Below are 19,006 nucleotides of genomic sequence, written 5' to 3'. Positions count from 1 at the left end.
AGTACCGCTAATTTCTTCATGATCCAATGGTCGGATCTAATTAAGTATGGACCACTCTTGAGGTACCACCTTTCCGATAAAAAAAAAAAAAAATTATCTGTCACTTTCGGGAAAAATGATTTTTGGGCTAGAGTACACTTAGACTTCTAATTAAATTAATAAAGAAAACATTGAAAATTGGTATTTAAGCGGTACAAATATGAAAAATCGCGACACTTATACGTACCGACTTTTAAAACAATATTCAGCGGGACAACTTTCTCAAAATCGGTACTGTCCCGTCAAAATCGGTACGAATGGTCACCGCAACTGTATAAATATGTATATCAGGTGTAAGTAGATATATCTACGGAAAGCTAATGCTTGCATTTAATCACTGGATTTTCTAATACAAATAAGCAAAGTATGCGAACTAAAGCAAATAGGCACTTCTCAGCGCAGACAGTACTTTTCAGTGGAAGCACTTAAAAAATTACAAAGTTTTTAAATAATAACACTTGAACGCTTTTAAAAGTTTATAACTAAAATAAATAGGTTTTATCGCATTTTAAATATGCGCATGAAAATACTTCTATACACATGTACTAACATATACATATGTATGTATGTATGTATTATCAGAAAGTCGCATTCCTCTGAAAATTTTATTTTATTTTTCTAACAAAAAAGCACCGTTATGCAAATTGAGATTTTGCTACTTTACTTAAAATTACGCATCAGATAAAAATATTCTTACGATAAATAAGGCAAGACTGTTTTAATTTAAATTAAAAAAGAGAAACAATCTGATAAGACTCGAAACAAATTGCAGTTTGTGTATTCGTGATTTCCCTTTCGAACAACAGTGTCACAAAAAAGAAATGGTGATGGTAATTTTTAATTACTTTAGGCACTCACTGTGATTAAATATTGTGGCGAAATGCTGCAATGATTCATTTGGTAGAGAAACAGAAAAACAATTCAAAACAAAGACTGCAAAACGAGGCTTCTGTATAAATTTAAATTTATTAGGAGAATTTGAGATTAAGAGCATGACACTTTTTTTGTAATAAATTTTACAATTTACTTGGTGCTGATAGGGTTATTATATGTAAATGCTACTTAAATGGTGACACAGTGATAGACTGTTGCTCTCGCCTGGCATATTCGTTTTTAGTTGCGATATAGCAACCAAGACACACAACATTATTAAGCCTTTAGAGATGTACTGTGGTGTATAGGTTCGTCTCTTTATAGAATTGAAGTAGAATTCCTTCAAGATTCCGGCCTTACTTTCCGTACATTTGGAGATAAGAACAACTCCTAAGAAGTTGGATAAGTGCAATAAAGTCACACATAGACATAACTGCATATTGAGCCGATTTATATATCACAGCCCCTATGCTTGCTGCTTTATGAGGCTTGAAATAGCTTTCCATTGGATCCAAGAGTGCTTAATATGTAGTAAAAAAAAAAAAAACTTTCCAGACAGAAAACAAGGTAATATACTTATGACAGAAATTTCTTCGAATCACAAATCATTTCTTCTAAAATCTCAGTTTGGTTAAGCATCGAACAGCATGCAAACTGTTTCCTCGCTATAGGAATTCCAAATGATCTTGTAGAGCGATAGATATAGTGAGCAAGATTCCCTTAGCTCAAAAATTAGACAGAAGACTACTGTTACATGTTTGTATTATTTCTCACAGGGCCCAAAATACGAAATTTATTTTCAACTAAAGGACGAACAAGCAAGGCCGAATTCTGAACAAAGAGGTGACTGCATCTTCAAAGGAAAGATAACAAAACAAGCATATTTTCTTAATCTTTCTATGTACGTAAATATCGCTACCTTAATATAGAAAGGCCCTATCTGACATCGTCGCTGATATACAAAAAGCCGTAACTAACTAAAAATCGAAAATTTACGTTTTAATTGATTATGATGCATTTGATCGCATTATGTGGCCCCAAATCGTTTTATGCAATAAAAGATTTTAGTTAATTACGGCTTTGTGCATTTCAGCGACGATGTGAGATAGGGCCTTTCTATATTAAGGCAACGATATGTATAAATGACTACAGTGTCTTCGAGCAAAACTTACGTACACGTCAATTCGGTCTACAGCACTTTCCCCGATGACTAACTTTAAATGAGCCAGCCATTTTTTTTGTGGCAAATGATTTTCGATTATGCACACAATTTTAAGCAGTTGTAAAATCTTTTTTTTTCTTTTTTTTTTATACGGTTTACGACAATGATGTGGCCAATTGTGACATTCAAAGCAATTCTTTTTAATTTAAAAAATTATTTTCAAATTTTATGCGGTTTAAAGTGTAACTTAATTTTTTCCATTGCAAATCGGTAATTTCCCAAACACTTATTACAAATTAAATATACATAAATATATAAGAACCAATTGAGCGTAAGAGAATTACGTCATCGTGGAACGGTGCAAACGCCGGCTTATTGATGGAAGAGCGAGAGTTCTTATTATAATGATTATGCAAGACTTTATAGTGCTGGAAGTAAGTACAGCGGCGGGAAAATAAATAGGGATGCAACATTTTGACAAGTTTTGGCTATTTTTCTTTTGTTTAATTAATGTTTATTATTTTTATATTAAGGTATAGGTAACTAACAAAAAGCATGCAAGTCCAAATTTGAAACTTTATACACAAATTTGGAAAATTATAAATAAATAACAATGTTCCATCAAAATTTCAAACTTCTTAAAAGGAGTTTTCGGGAAACATTTTGGTATGTGGCTTTGTAGCCCATTAAATTTTAGTAACAAAGAATTAAAAAAAAACTAATTCTGAATAAAAACTTTGAAATTTGGATGAGCATTTGTTGAAATTCGTAAAATTTTATAAAGCTTCTATAAAGTTTAAAATTTTTAGCTACACGGTTTTTGTTAGATAAAATAATAATAAAAACTAGCCACAACTTGTTAAAATGTCGCGTCCCTATTTATTTGCCCGCCACCGTATGTCCATACATGCATACATATGTACTCGTATGCATGTTTTTTTTTCGTTTTGCTTAAGTTGGAATCAAGTTTAACTACAGCTGGTTGAGCCAGAAGCTGCCTGATGATGGTTTAAAAAGAGAAAATATTTGATTTGAGAAAACAACTTATGTATGTTAATACAGTAGTTGGTTTAGAACAGATGAGTTCATCGTTATAGAGTTTCATGTATTTAATATTAGATACAATCATGCTTAAACCAATTAGAATAGCTGTCGATTTAATACATACAAGTTAAATGCATATTTAAATTTAAAAAATAAATCACCTCAAGTTCAAAATTTTATTCAGCAATCGCAAAAATTTTCAGCCCTGGAGAAAAAAGTTGAAAAAGAAATGGTTTTAAAACGCAGATTATTGTATATTTAGGGTTAAAAAACAGGATTATCTTTCTCTGGTTATTATTAACCATTTAGTAAAACAACAAGCCAACTTTTTTAATATTGGAAAAGGCAATAACGTCTTCCAATACACTTCATAGCAGCTATAACTTCTATGCCTATTACAAAAAAAAAAATATGTTGAAACATTAAAACAACAAGTAATTTTTAAGCAAAATATACAACCGACTTCATGCTCATATAAAAATTTTGGAGTACTGTTAATATTGATTTGACAAAATCATCAGACATATATGTATGTATCAAATTAGTATAGGACCTCCCTTGGGGTACAACCTTTCCGATAGAAAAAATGATTGAAATCGTTTCACGATTATGTCTAGCGCATATGTATGTATGTATGCACATTAGAGTGCCTCACGAAAAAAAGTTTAAATTTTTCTACCGCAAAAATAAAATGTATTATATTGTAATGGCCTTATTCATAAAAAATAAAGCAGATTCAAGGAGCATTATAAATTGATGTTTTCATATATTTTCCAATTTATAAACCTTTTTTTAAGGAATTTTATTTTTTTAAGAATAATGTTTCTGGCAAAATATAAAGTATTACATTTGATTTGAGAATAGCGTCAAAAATCCCATTATCCGTTGATAAAATATTTACAATTTTTTAAGCTCAAACTTTTCTATCATCTGAGGTGATATTATAGAAAAAAAAAAATATATTTTTTGAAAACTAATTTTATTAAAAAAAAATCGGTTTTTGGAGGCATTTTCAAAGTGCTACAGCTGACGCAAATCTACAAAAAATGTTGCCTTCTCGTCGTCTTCTTCTTAGTGTTTGTGCGTAGAGGGCAAAGAGACGGTTGCATTTTTCGGTAGAAACAAAATCGGCATTAGTATTTTTCCGAAATATTTTAAGGGAAGTCTTAAAATATGTTACATTTTATATTCCGGATGTAAAAATAAAACCTTTTTTTTTGCATTATGAGTGCTGCACCTTAATATTTATATACATTTTTATACATACTTTCATTAATTTACCTATATTAGCAATCAGCTGTGAAATGCTGCGTCTATGGCGTCGCAACTCATGCATTCGGCTTTCATCTGATTTTTCTGTTGCGGCAGACATCATGTCGGCGCTTGCTCATATGCTACATACGTATGTATGCATGTATGCATGTAAACTTTGGTTCTTATTTTTATTGATTTTACTGTACTGCTGGTAGGCTACACATGTTAGCCTAAATAAATTTTTTAAAATATTTTGCACTTTTTGTGATTTTATTAAAACTACTTCATTATCACACAAAATTGTTTTTTTTTAACACTTCCATACAAACATTTTCGGTTTTCAATATTGCATTTGAATCTTTTGAGGCACTTTCCCTTTATATGATTTAAATTTTCTGTATTATTTCGAGAACTGTCCTATTTTTTTTTATAAAATAAAAAGAAGAAAATTTCCAAAATTCGGGCGCATTTTTTTACCATTGTTTTGAAAGTTCAGCAAAAGTTTTAATATAATAGTGATTTAAATTTACATACGTGCAATATGTATGTATATCACTAAATTTATTTTTTAATTTTTTAGAGACCCACACGTGCTCGACAACTTGTAAAACAAGATAAACACGAGGAGTTGACGAAACACAAACATTGGCGAATACGAAAAAACAACGTCAACAATTGAACGGCCATAGCAGCCTGATGCTGCTGTGCAACAAGTGCGACTGTGCGAAAAGCACAAAAAAAAACTACTACAACTTTGCAAGATAAATTTTTAATTATCCACGTAAAATAATGGAAGTCGTCGAAGTGTGGCAGAGTGGAAGGTCAAATAAAAACAGTCAAACATTGAACTGGGAGCACAAGTACCCAGAACAATTCTTTTAAACGTTTAAAATTTAAACGTCCTAAATTTATAACCCAGTCGGAAAATAAATTTGACTCCACAAGGGTGCTGCTTAGCATTCTTGTGAACTTAGAGGGCACTAGACATATCTAGATACATACATATGTATGTATGTAGATACAGAGTTAACTTCATGGAGTATTTTATTTTAGAACTAACGGGTGATTTTTTTGAGGTTAGGATTTTCATGCATTAGTATTTGACAGATCACGTGGGATTTCAGACATGGTGTCAAAGAGAAAGATGCTCAGTATGCTTTGACATTTCATCATGAATAGACTTACTAACGAGCAACGCTTGCAAATCATTGAATTTTATTACCTAGAAAAGTTGGCAGAAAATCCGCTTTTTTATCGACAAATTTTGTTCAGCGATGAGGCTCATTTCTGGTTGAATGGCTTCGTAAATAAGCAAAATTGCCGCATTTGGAGTGAAGAGCAACCAGAAGCCGTTCAAGAACTGCCCATGCATCCCGAAAAATGCACTGTTTGGTGTGGTTTGTACGCTGGTGGAATCATTGGACCGTATTTTTTCAAAGATGCTGTTGGACGCAACGTTACGGTGAATGGCGATCGCTATCGTTCGATGCTAACAAACTTTTTGTTGCCAAAAATGGAAGAACTGAACTTGGTTGACATGTGGTTTCAACAAGATGGCGCTACATGCCACACAGCTCGCGATTCTATGGCCATTTTGAGGGAAAACTTCGGAGAACAATTCATCTCAAGAAATGGACCGGTAAGTTGGCCACCAAGATCATGCGATTTGACGCCTTTAGACTATTTTTTTGTGGGGCTACGTCAAGTCTAAAGTCTACAGAAATAAGCCAGCAACTATTCCAGCTTTGGAAGACAACATTTCCGAAGAAATTCGGGCTATTCCGGCCGAAATGCTCGAAAAAGTTGCCCAAAATTGGACTTTCCGAATGGACCACCTAAGACGCAGCCGCGGTCAACATTTAAATGAAATTATCTTCAAAAAGTAAATGTCATGGACCAATCTAACGTTTCAAATAAAGAACCGATGAGATTTTGCAAATTTTATGCGTTTTTTTTAAAAAAAAAGTTATCAAGCTCTTAAAAAATCACCCGTTACTTAGAAAACTTTCCAAACTCAAAATTTTTCTTGCTAGCCCCTGTGCAGCTACAACGAATAAAAACTAATAAGGATTTATTATTGCAGACAGTGTATAAGACCTATTATGGACAACCTTGCCCGGTAGCAGTTCTCCTAAGCCATCCCGGTGCTGTACAACTTAAAAAAATTAGCCGGGTGCTATACGGTAGTACGTGGAGTATTTCCTTCCGAGAAGCCAAATATTAATTATTTTCCGTTTTTATCAGTCGTTGCTTTTAGATACGGGCTTAAAAATTGTACACTCTTTCATAAAATATGTTCGATTACGTTTTTTCTTATGACAGTTTCTTTCTAATACGAACCCACAAATCGCCTCTGTATGAAGTAGTCTAAATCTTAACCGATGGTAAGCCGAGGAAATGTGCTGTTTCGATGTGGTCGACCATAGAAAAAAGGGAGATAAGTTGAGTAAAAGTATGAAGGCAACGAAGAGGTGTTTGGTGTCGAATGCAGTGCTTTCACAAGCGGCTGCTGCATATGTCGGGGTTGAGTCTGGACGCTGGCTAAATAAGAGTTTAACCTGTTTAGACCTTACAATACAGCCGAAGCACTTTGTCTGCGATGGATGGTGATTGAATTCCAATGACGGCATTCATGTCTGTATAACGTCGAGATACCCTAGGTGAGTTCATAGAAATGCCTTTAGTGTCAAATGTTAGAAGGCTTTTGCCACCTGCACTCCATGGCTGATAGAAATGAAGAGCCGAACTAAGTTTTACTAGGTTGTGCACTCTGTAGTAATAGTAGTAAAAGTTGGGCTTATTCACCGAAGGATGCAGTGCAATTTTTTTTTTTGTTTTTTTTTTTTGTATCGAACAGTGTAATTTTGGGGCGGAAAAAACTTCCTATAGGCTTTCTCTTCAAGTATTTTGCCAAACTTTCAATACAATGTTTTGCGGGCTTAAATCATAGAAAAAATGCATACGAATCAGAAGGATTCGATGTTAGTTAAAGGTTTCGTATTATTTTGGTCTTTGGTGCCTCTTTTGGACAAAGGCAAATTTGGCTTTCATTGAATATAAACGGGAAGAAATAAAACAAGTACCTAAATCCCTTTGGAAACCACGGTTCTTCTCTCGTCTCTTATATCAAAAAAAAAGTTTTAATAAAAAGTGGACTTAGCAATTTTTCACTCTAAGCGAGGGATATTTATTTCGAATATCTGAGCTTTTTTAAGCTCAAAGAAAACTAGTCCCATACTTATATAAATGCCAAAATTATACAATGCCATACATATAGTAAATGCCAAAAATTAATCCAAAAATTATGGTTAAAAAGTTTGAACTTTTGACGATTTTTTTCCTAAATTTTAAACAGGTTTGAAATTTGGACATAGTTTTTTGATAGGTATTTATAAACAAAAAACTACCATTAAATAAGCTAACGAAAAATAGCCAAAAATTATTAAAATGTCACGTCCTCATCTATTTTTTTCGCCACTGTAGTATGTATTATTTATTTCATTCAACTTTGGAAATATTATAAATATTCTGAAAAAATGCTCTCCAAGTTTATAGCTATGACACAATTGATGACGTGCTTTTCAAGACATTGAGAAATCGGTCCAAAATTTTTAAATATTTGTAATTATTTTTTTTGGTTTTTTCGTTTTTACTTTTTAGCCACTTATTCACTCAATTTTCGCACACTTTCTTCCTCACGTGCAATACAAATTTATTTTCCCACAAAACAGGTAGTTTCGCTGAATTTTTGTGCATTTTTGCTTTTCGTGCCTTCCAACCAACTTTCTTTAAATTGAACTGCCAGGCAGTGGAATTTCTTTGTTACACAGCAATAGCAGCGGCAGCTGATATACGCGAAGAATGCAATGCAATAAGCAGGAAAAAGTAGAAAACACTTTAAAAGAAGCCAACTCGAACTATGGTTGAACCTTTACATTGGCCCGATTTTAAGCCATCAAGCAGACATTAACCCCGTTTGAAGGTCGACAAAAAAAAAATAATTTTCTTCCGCATTTTCATTGCTTTTTTTGCAAATACTTTTCAATAACACCAACACTTTGCACACTTGCAATGCCGCCCAAGAAGGCGCCCGTCTATGTTGAAACTCGTTAATTATCACCGCGGTGCCATTGCAAGTTCACACTTTTTACATATTTAGGTACCAGCATGCCACCGACTTGCTAAGCGAACAATTAGTACGGCCACCCAACACTCTGGTGACAACACTAAAGGCGCTCGCTCACAACTTGACACAAGCGCACGCAAGTAATCACTACTACTAAATTATGATATTTAGTTACACATCCGCAGCGTAGCACCGAGTCGCACTACGCAAACGAGCGACAGACAGACAGTGAGCAAAAGAGTGTGCGCGCGTGGGAGAGCGTTACTACGCAAACATTTAATTATTTCTGATTACAGTTATTACTATATTCAAGACCACAGCAAGCAGCAATGAAGTACATATACGCAAAACACGCACAGATAATGAAATTTAAACGTTGATAAGTTGTTGTTTTTTTTCTTTTTTCGCTTCTTGCCAAAAATTATGACCGACCCGCTAGTTAAACGAAATCGCCCCCCGAACCACACACGTCAACGTTACTTTGGTTAATAATACTAACTAAATATTCAATAGTAGTTAATAGCAGCAATGCGACAATAAACGAAGCCACGAAGCTGATGTTGGCGAGACTGTGAAATAAGACGCATAAGCAAGTGAAATAAAAACGGCCAACTCAGCTGAGCGCTCGAAAAATGGCAGTCAGCAAACGAGTTGCGAACAAAGTGGAGCAGCGCACGATGGCGCGCGAGGTGAAGGTCGGTCGGCGGCAATGGCGGTAATGGAGGCGGTGGTTGTGTTGGAGGTGTTGTTGCTGCCGGTGGTTGACGGCGGTAATAGCGAGTTAAAGTGACAAAAAACACAAAGAAATGAGAACAAGTGGTAGTAAATATTAGCAAGTATGTATTTAAAACAAAGTGGAAATAACCAAAATAAAATTAGCGATAACAAAGTTGTCAACGAGTGACGACAAACTTCGTTTCAAGCAAAAAAGAAATAGAAAAAGAAAAAGAGACGTAATAAAAGCGAATAAAAATAAGGAAACAAAAACGCATGAATAGCACAAAATAAGCAGAAAAGTAATAAGAAGTAGAAAGAAGCACGCAATGGCGAAGCACATTAAAGAAAATTAGGTCTAAACATGCGAGCGGTTATGTACTTATAGTTGATAGTTGCGTTTGCTGTTATTATTTATCTATACGTAAATTTTTTTTTTGCTTATTCTGCTTTTGTTGACTTTTTGCTGTTTTACGGTTTGTCTTCTGACTGAAGTCATTCTTGTGTCTATTTTTGCAATCATTAATAGCTTCTTACTTCGTTACTTATAAATATTTCGACTTGGCTTCTTTTTCATACAGGGCTATGCAATATGTATTTGGGGTTCAGGCTGAAAGCCTTTTAGTTGCTAGTGCCTTAGTGTTTTAAGTTTATTTCATAATAATATGTATTTGGGGTGTGCCAATGCAATGTGCAAAGAGGTAGTAAAATATAGGAAGGTAGAACCGCTGATAGATGCTTTTAGCATTTTTGACGTTTTCAAGCCAAGCCTTTTCGCTATGATACAAAAAAGAAGGTAGTTTCAATAAATAATTTTTGATGGATAATACAATTTTTTGAAGTTTCATAAATTGTGAGTATTATCAACGTTTTTGCCACTTTGATAATATTAAAGCAATAAATCGGAGTATTTTCTTTCCCCTATTTGTACCAATGTAATAATATTTTAAATCAAAAATGGTTATCAGTGCTTGGTATGTTTTTAGCTCACGTAATTCTCACATTTTTTATTTAAAAAGTGCATAAAATGTGAACTTCAACAAATTTTTAATTTAAAATTTCCAATGTATGCAAAAAACTTGAGTTCCGCTTGTACAGACCGCCCTCCGATAAACAATTAACTTAAGTATAATTTTAATAACTTTCTTCAAGCGTTCTAAAACCAAGCTTCGTCAATCCCATTTTTGAAATTATGTAGCCGGCAAAACTTAAAAGTCCATCATATTCCACATCTTTGAGTGAAAAAATATTACTTCTAGTGATCAGTGATCAATGTGCTCTTTTTGATGGGAAGTATCTTTTGTTTTACAATTAAAGTAGCGCCTCAATGTGGAATGGCATTTACACAGATACCGATAAATAATTTGCTGATAAAAAATATCGACAACGATAAATATATCGGTAGACATATCGATAGTAACACCAATAAAAATGTTGCTATCAGTTGATAGATATATAAAAAAACGTCGATTTTAATATCGCTAAGCGTTTTTGATAAATTTTCAAATTTAAGTAATGATCATTATGAAAAGTCTATCGATAATTATACCAATTTTCCTAACAAACAACTCGTGGTACGAAGCTCAATAACACTATTGAAATTACATCAATTACTTATTGATACTGATAAGTTTATAATAGTACTCATAACGCCAAAGATAGCCAGTTTTTTGCTTTCAAGGTCAAATGAACTCAAAATTGATTTTAATATATTTTAAAATGTGTTGCAGACTTTGCGTGAAACTGGTGATACCAGTGAAAATACCAGACTTACCAAAAAAATATAACGACCTTCTGTTACCCTTTTTGGGGACTACTGGCGTTTTTTTTCTCGAAAACATTATCAGAGTGCAATATTTTAAAGAAAGAGCACGAGATATGCATGTGAAGATGCTAAGAAAATGATACGAAAACTTGACAGCCCTGGCGCGGGGCAGATTAAATGCAACATTGACCCTTATTATGAGCTGCATTCGATTTTCGATCTTCGCTGGCTATCGAAGATCGAAGATCGAAAGTGAAATTCGTATTATGAGCTATGCAAGCGTGTCGAAATTTTCGTTGAGTATCGAATTTTCTGTCGAACAGAATTTTGCTTTCGATGGTGTAGCGAAGTGTTAGAAAATTGTGAAAAATATGATTTTGTATATGTTTTCTTACATTTTGGCGGCTAGACACTAATTTTAAACAATTTTTATTAATTTCATGCAGTTCTAACATCGTGAATACTAAACACAAGCTCGAAAGGTTGGTTTTACTTGGGAAAGAAAATCCCAACACTCTGTTGGCACGACCTCTGAGAACAAAATCGTAGCGCTGTTGAGTTTTAAAATATTTTAAATAGATTTGGCTCACAAACGCCTCTTTAGATGGTCGGAACTTTTTAATGAATCTGTAGACAAATTTCTTAAATATATTTTATATCAAAATATATTCGAAAGACTAATAAACTTAAACTCTCTTAAACATTTGCTACTCCTGGCCAGTTTACTAAGCTCTCATCCTCTGACGAATCGTTGAACCAGAACTCGTTGTACTCATTTTACCACGTTTTTATAAACTTGCTTTCTTTTTCACTTCATTTTAATTAGAACAAATTTACATAAATATGTATAAGCACACTATTTAGTTTGCTCGATTTGTAAACAAAGCTTCTCAGCGGTGAAAAATATACTATTGTGAACATCCTAAACGAGCGAAATTCACAATAGCGCTATTCTTCATCGAATGAGCGCCATAATACCAAATGAAAATTCGTTCGCTCAGCGCTTACGACCACAGTCGAAAATCGAATGCAACTCATAATAGGGGCCATTATTTCGAGAAAAGAAAACGCGATATGTAAAGCAGTGGTGGGCATACTGATATCAACACACAGTTTACGTTTGTGCATGAAGCAGCACAAGCTTGCTGAGAAACCAGACTTTAATTTGCTTTGCTGAAGAAGCTTTTAGTGTACATTAGCGTGGGCCGAAAATCCGATTTTTTAGAATTTTGATTGGTAATAGCAAAAATATGGCTTATTATGCTCTAAAAAAATCTGTGTGCAAGATTCAAATTTTTGGTCAATTTCTTAGGCTCGCCCAAGTCCATCAAAGTTCAAGTGGTAAAAAAAAATTGTCTTAGCTTATTTTGATTATTTACAAAAATGGTCCATATACCAAATTTTGTAGGACTAATACTTTCGAAAATAATTGCAATTTTAGTAAAAACAAAAGTTGAAGTTTTATGGACTTGGGCGAGCCCAAGTTATTGACCAACAATTGTCATCTTTCTCACTGATTTTTTTAAAATCATAATTAACCATATTATTGCTATTACCAATCAAAATTCTAAAACCGCGGATATTCGCACGCTAGTGTATATATGTTGTACATACTTATGTTGGTTTGGAAAATCTAAAGATGCACACCACTGGTTTAAAGTGATGCCGAATATTACAGCGGATTTCACTTATCAACTAACATTTTTTAATAAAAATCAGCTACTAACTATGTACATATGTATGTCGTCAGAAGTCGCACAATTTTTTTTCTCTTAGGGCCTATAGAATTGTTTAGTGGACAATAAATAAGCGTCTTTACCTACAAGTATTATGTTTTCAAACTAATTTCATCAATACGGCATCAAAATTAATCAATAGATGGAAAATCCCAAATAATTATTTTCAAAAAAAAAAATTAGCGAAACTATTTTATGGCAGCTACAGCCCAGATACGCGTATTCAACTAACAATCTAATGGCCACAAAATGTAATCAAAACAAGGTGAATAACAGCAACAACAAACTAAACACATAAAAATAGGGCGCAGCCAAAAAAAAAATCAAGACGATGCTATCAGCAAATATTGACACTGGAAAAACTTACTGTTCGTGTTTGTTGTTGTTCTAACTATTAGGTTATATGTAACATTTTTGGCATTATTTTAACGCTGTCATCAACACTAACGCGCCTAAATGACAATGACAAGTTACTAAGTATATTCTTTGCTAAGTTTATATTAAGAAATAATATGCGCAAATGACATTTAATGATAAACTGTCCAATGTTTGCCATACTATCTTAATTGTTTATATACATATTTGTACGTAAATAAGTTATGTGTCAAATATATTCTTTCTTTTTTGCACCTGATGACTAACAACTGGAAAATTATAAAATAAAGTCATAAAATTTAGAAAGGAAGAATCAAGTACCCAAGAATATAGTTTAATAAATGTATGTATGTAAGTACATACATACATTTGTGTATATTTTAAGGCCAGTTGGCTAAGAACCGTCTAAGTTTCAAAAGTGTTATGCAGATCCCTTCAGACGTAGACATTTACATTTAAGTTTAAATTTATCATTTTTATAGCTTTTACTGCTATCTACCAATGCTGTTGTCGTTAGTAAACACATACATACAAGCCAGGTTATTTTTTATTGCTAGTTTACTTTATATTACAGCACCATTTATTTTAGTATAACTAAAATATTTTACTAACTCTTCAATTCTTCGTGTTCTGCGTGTCGTTTGCTAAGTGAACTTGAAACTAACAACATGAAGCGATAAGAAATATATTTTTATGCAGACATACATACATACATACTTACTTATACATACATACAGTCACTCACATAAGTATTCATAATTTAGTTTTTTCAAATATTCAAAATGTTTGCCATAATATATCCTTTTCGTTAATTTTTATTTAAAATATAGCTCATTCTATAACAAAAACCACATAAATCCATCTTGCAAACTTTTTATAAAATTAATCAAACTCTAAAAATTGTCAACAAAATTTCAAACTTTTTATTCAGAACTTCGAGTATGCAGTTTTGTAACGCATTTAATTTTAGTACAACAAAGTGCAATTTTCAAGTCACTAAAAATTACCGTTGATTTTTTTCGATTTTTTTTTTTATCGTGGGTGTTCAGCATTTTCTTCCATATATTCCGTATGAACAAAATCTATTTTTATATGGACCAAAATTTGCCTTCGACAAAAAAATTCTAAAAAATCAACTGCTATACTTTAAAGAAAAATTAAGAATTTATGATGGAAACAATTTTGCGTATTGTGAAAAAACTAAATTACGAATACTTCTGATAGTGACTGTATGTGCAAACATACTAGTAGTGCATGCTAAAAACAACCATCGCATAAAACAACTAAAACCTCAACTTATGTGACCACAGTGCGAACAAGAACAATATAAAATAGCAACAGTAATAGCAAACGACCGTTGTTTAGTTGATAACTGAATGACTATACGGAATTTTCGATGGCCGCGATTTTTTATATTTTTTTTTTTGTGAAATTTTTTTCCACTCGTAAATGGTTTTTTGTAAGCATGTGCAAATGTGGAATTATGAGTTGGCACCACTTGGGTTTGAAATATAAAATTTTAGTAAAGCAAACACGTCGCATGCGTGTACAGGGTCCACTGATTTAATTTGGAACTTTAAAAATGCAAATGACTAAAAAAAAGAATGGGGAAAAAACATGCAACTGTACATACAAACAAGTCTTTATAAGAGAATACACCACCCTGACGCTCGAAAAAATTTGTTATAAATACATTTTTTTCAAATTCGTAAAGTAAATACTAGAAAATAATTTATAAAAAAAAATATATATTTAAAAAATTACAACATGGCGGTGATCTGAGCCATCCATTAACCCCCATTTTTCAAGACGGTGTACAAGATTTCTAAATCGGACATCGTCTGAAAATTGCAAAATTGTTTCTCTTATTTAAGATGGCAATGGTATGGCACGACGTATGGATTTTTTTTTTTGTAAAAATGCCAGTGGTTTGAGGAACACAACATGAAATTTCATGAAAATGCTTAGTTAATTAAATGCATTACTTACGAACGGAACCTCGAATCAAAAAAATAAAATAAAAAATAATGTTATAAAGAAGAAGAATTTGTGGTTTCAGTCAAATCGGTCCAGTAGATAGTAGTAGTAGTGGAACGCCACTTTGAAAAAGTCGTTAAAAAAAACCAGGAAATACATTTACCGTCCTTTGGCACCTTTCTACCACTCCCACTTCGAACAGCTGTAACTTCTTAAGCAGTATTTTGAATTTCTGAATCATGAAACCCAATTTAATATTTTTCAGGGTGGTGTAACGCCTCAAATTTTTTTTTTAATATTTTCAAAATTCTGAAACAAAAGTCAGGATCTTAATTACTTCAGTTGACTCCTAACTAATTAAAGTTAAAGTGTTGCCAGTCAGTTGACTCCTAATATTATTTTACACAAACAAAATACTTTAGGATTTTATAAGGTTTTTACACAACGTTGGAGAAGTAAGAAGAAAATAATTTAATTATAGTTGACATGTTTCAGATAATGTTTGATATGCGCAAAAAATTAATACAACAAAAAGAGCAATCGTTTTATGTGCATATCACCGAGACGTAACGTAGCATATGGGCTTAATGATCTGGAAAATTGCTCACATGAAATGTTCACGTTGAGCAGGTGGATCGACTATTTATATAAAATATCGGCTTTGTTAAAGGGAAATATAGGGATAGCATTGAGGAAGTATCTCAAAAGCGAAACCAATTAATATCTTTGGTCTTTGCCGTTGAATCGCTCCTGTATCTCTTCTGTACTGAACTTTTTTATAGGATAGTCGTACTATTTAGTGCGATGGTAACTAGAAACATATACCTGTCAGAGAATGACTTCTCAATAGTTGAAAAACGACAAAGCCAATATTCCTAATACTACCTTGGACTTTTTCGGATCGTTTGAAAATTATGATTTTTGTGAATAAACGGACTAGAATTTTTTCAACTACAGACCAGCTGATATGATGCTGACGTGTGGGCTGAATAGCTCGTCAACTAGATGTCGTTCGTCCAACGGTATGCCACTAATTCAGGGCTATCTGGCTAGATGTTAACCGAGAAGCTGACTGTTTTTTAAGTGGTGTGATGCAGAGATCTGCAATGAGTACTAATGAGATCAGTATACTTATGTCATGAGCCATAACAATTGGAGCAAATGCGTACGTACTTAATTCTAAAAAATATTTTGACTAATTCCAAAACTATATTCAAAGTATTCCTGCACTTATGTATGAATATAAATGAACATAAATTTGAATGAGTTGAGTATAACTTTGTGTGTGACTTAAAAAAGCGAACAATTGCAGATCTTTGGTGTTGCTCAAGCGAATATGAACAAATACGTTAACTACTACGATATTGATAGGCAAGCTGTCTAGTTCGTTCATTATCATGGACAGATTGGTTCATTTAAATCTAAGAGGTTGATGCACATAATGACAATTGTCATTTCACGAAATATCTCTTTATACAAACTACTAGCTTCAAAAATTAAATAAAAAATATTGACAACGAACTAAATGGGCGCAAACCAAACTGCTGTTGGTTAGCAAAGTACATTGGAACAATTTGCTTTGAATGCTGGGTTTTATATGAATGCTCTCAATCATTTGCAGCTGTGCCCAACGAAAACGTGAGCGACATACAAACTTATGTACATACATACATATGCATATGTACGTACATATGTATGCATGTTTTGTGGTGAAATGGCGTGTATAAAAAATTAAATACATATGTAAATAAATAAACAAACAAATTTTCAAGATGCAGGCGACGTGATGGAGGCAAATCTGATCAAGAGTTAAGAAGAAAATTAAATTAAAAAAATCAAATACTGGCAAGAAGCTTAGAAAGTAGAAAAAATCTAGAAATGAATATAAAGCCATTGTTGAGCTCTCGAAGTTTGTTCGCATGAAAAATATAATATTCATTATTATTTTTATGAAAAATTGTTTGACTAATTTATTTAAGAAAATATAGCTCATTCTATAATATAAACCAAATAAATCAAAGTTTCACACTTTATATGAAGTTCATAAAAAATTTTATCAAAATTAAATTTTTTTTCAGAATTTCTTTTTTCGTGTTGCGCGTTTTCTCCCGTATAATGCATGATCAAAATCTATTTTTATGTCGAAGAAAACGCACAAAACCCTCCACAAAAAAAAAATCTCAAAAATCAACGGTAATCTTTAGCGACTGGAAACTTGCACTTTGTTTACTAAAACTGAATTGAATTTTCGGGAACTTCATATACAGTGTGAAACTTTGACTTATATGGTTTATATTATAGAAAGTAAAAAATTGTTCATGAAAATAATTGTGAAGACTATTTAAGAACAAGGGGCACACTTCCATCTGTCGCCTAGTGTGCATTAGGGTGGTCCAAAATAAGTAAAGTCGGAATTTTAATGTTCTCACCCCCTTGGATTGTTCTACATCGAAAAAATATACCCCAATTTTTTATTTTGAAATTAAATTTAGAGGTCGATCAAAGCGCTCAAAGTTTTCCATGTATTTTATATGGGGAAAAAACAACTTTTCGTGGAAATAGTATGGAATTCTTGAAAATCAATATTTTTCGATCGGAAAACATTGGTTCTCTTATACGGAGAAAACGCGCAACACGAAAAAAAAGAATTCTAAATAAAAATTTTTAAATTTTGATAAAATTTTTTGTGAACTTCATATAAATCGTGAAACTTTGATTTATTTAGCTTATATTATATTTTTTGATTTTAAAATAGAAAATAGGGGTATAATTTTTTTCGATATAGAACAATCCTAGGGGGTGACAGCATAAACATAAAAATTCCGACTTTACTTTCTCACATGCATTTTTGGACTACCTTAGTGTACATACATATGCATATAATTTAGATATTTATTTTTAGCTGAATTGTGGCTTTATTTATGTATACATTTTTGACATAAATTTGTTGTAAATATACTCAGCAAGTGCCATATGAGTTTAAAGACGAAAATTTGTTTACATAACTGTATTTCTTAGAACAAGCAAACTCTTAATAAGCACCTTGCTCTATTTCCACACAACAATTTTTCGCGTTAAACTTTAGCCGCACTACTATTGCTGTAAATATTAAATTATCAGACATTTAGTGCAATTTGCAAGCAAAAAACAATTTATAATTGCCTATAATTTTCTATAAAATATAATAACAGCAAATAGTAAATCGGAGAGAGGAGAAAAGCAAGCAATAATTGCCACAATAAGCCATAGTTCACTTACATTAAAAAAAAAAGTAGGCAAATAAATCCGATTTAACTGCGGCAGCTAGTCCAAAGTGGCTTGTTGAGTTTGTTGAGGCGATGAGTTGAGTGCACTGCGGCTTCAAAGCTGAGTGATTTTTATTCGTCAAATTGAGCGCGCTTTGATGACGACTCGAGTAAAGTTGCTTTGATCGAAATTGAGCACGGAAACTTTTTTTCGCAATCCAAATGAATTCAACGACTTGTTTTTTGCATTAACTCCGATTTTTACTATTTCGTTAAAAGTAATTTGCCACACTTTGGAAGTAATGGATAATGCCACGACTTGAGCTACTGACTTTCCACGCTGTACGAGGATATTGGAAGCTTAACTACACTACTACACTGTTGTTGTTTTTTCAATACTTTGCACACTTTGATTTTAGCACATACAACAATTCACATTTTCTTAAGCCACATTTATGTACACTTATTTGCTTTACTTGCCAGCTGAGTTCATTGGCACTTATTCACTTCGAATATCTATACAACAAATGACTTTACAAGCACATTTTTCTTTTGGTATTTTTAATAAAAACCAATCCTTGTTCGCCAAACTGAATCACGCGCTCGCTTGCCACAACACACCAGCCATTAGCCACATTGAAAACTCACTGAAGAGTCAAACTTAAAGTTTCGCACTTAAGCAATGCGCGCTTCCCT

The 19,006-nt window shown here is 32.8% G+C and overlaps 1 protein-coding gene across 1 annotated transcript in view; it reads right to left on the bottom strand.

Annotated features, from left to right (window-relative positions):
• LOC118744260 (phospholipase D1) overlaps positions 1-4,802 on the bottom strand; it is a 19,575-nt gene extending 14,773 nt beyond the window's left edge. The window contains 1 exon segment of the mRNA XM_036477154.1: positions 4,400-4,802. Within this exon segment, the coding sequence (XP_036333047.1) occupies positions 4,400-4,493 (94 nt within the window). The 5' untranslated portion in view covers positions 4,494-4,802.
• Between the last annotated feature and the right edge of the window lie 14,204 nt (positions 4,803-19,006).

The sequence above is a fragment of the Rhagoletis pomonella genome, unplaced genomic scaffold (assembly GCF_013731165.1).
Source record: "Rhagoletis pomonella isolate Grant_MI unplaced genomic scaffold, Rhpom_1.0 Rhpom_scaffold_00008, whole genome shotgun sequence".
NCBI lineage: Eukaryota > Metazoa > Arthropoda > Insecta > Diptera > Tephritidae > Rhagoletis > Rhagoletis pomonella.
This window is presented reverse-complemented; position numbering and strand designations above follow the sequence as displayed.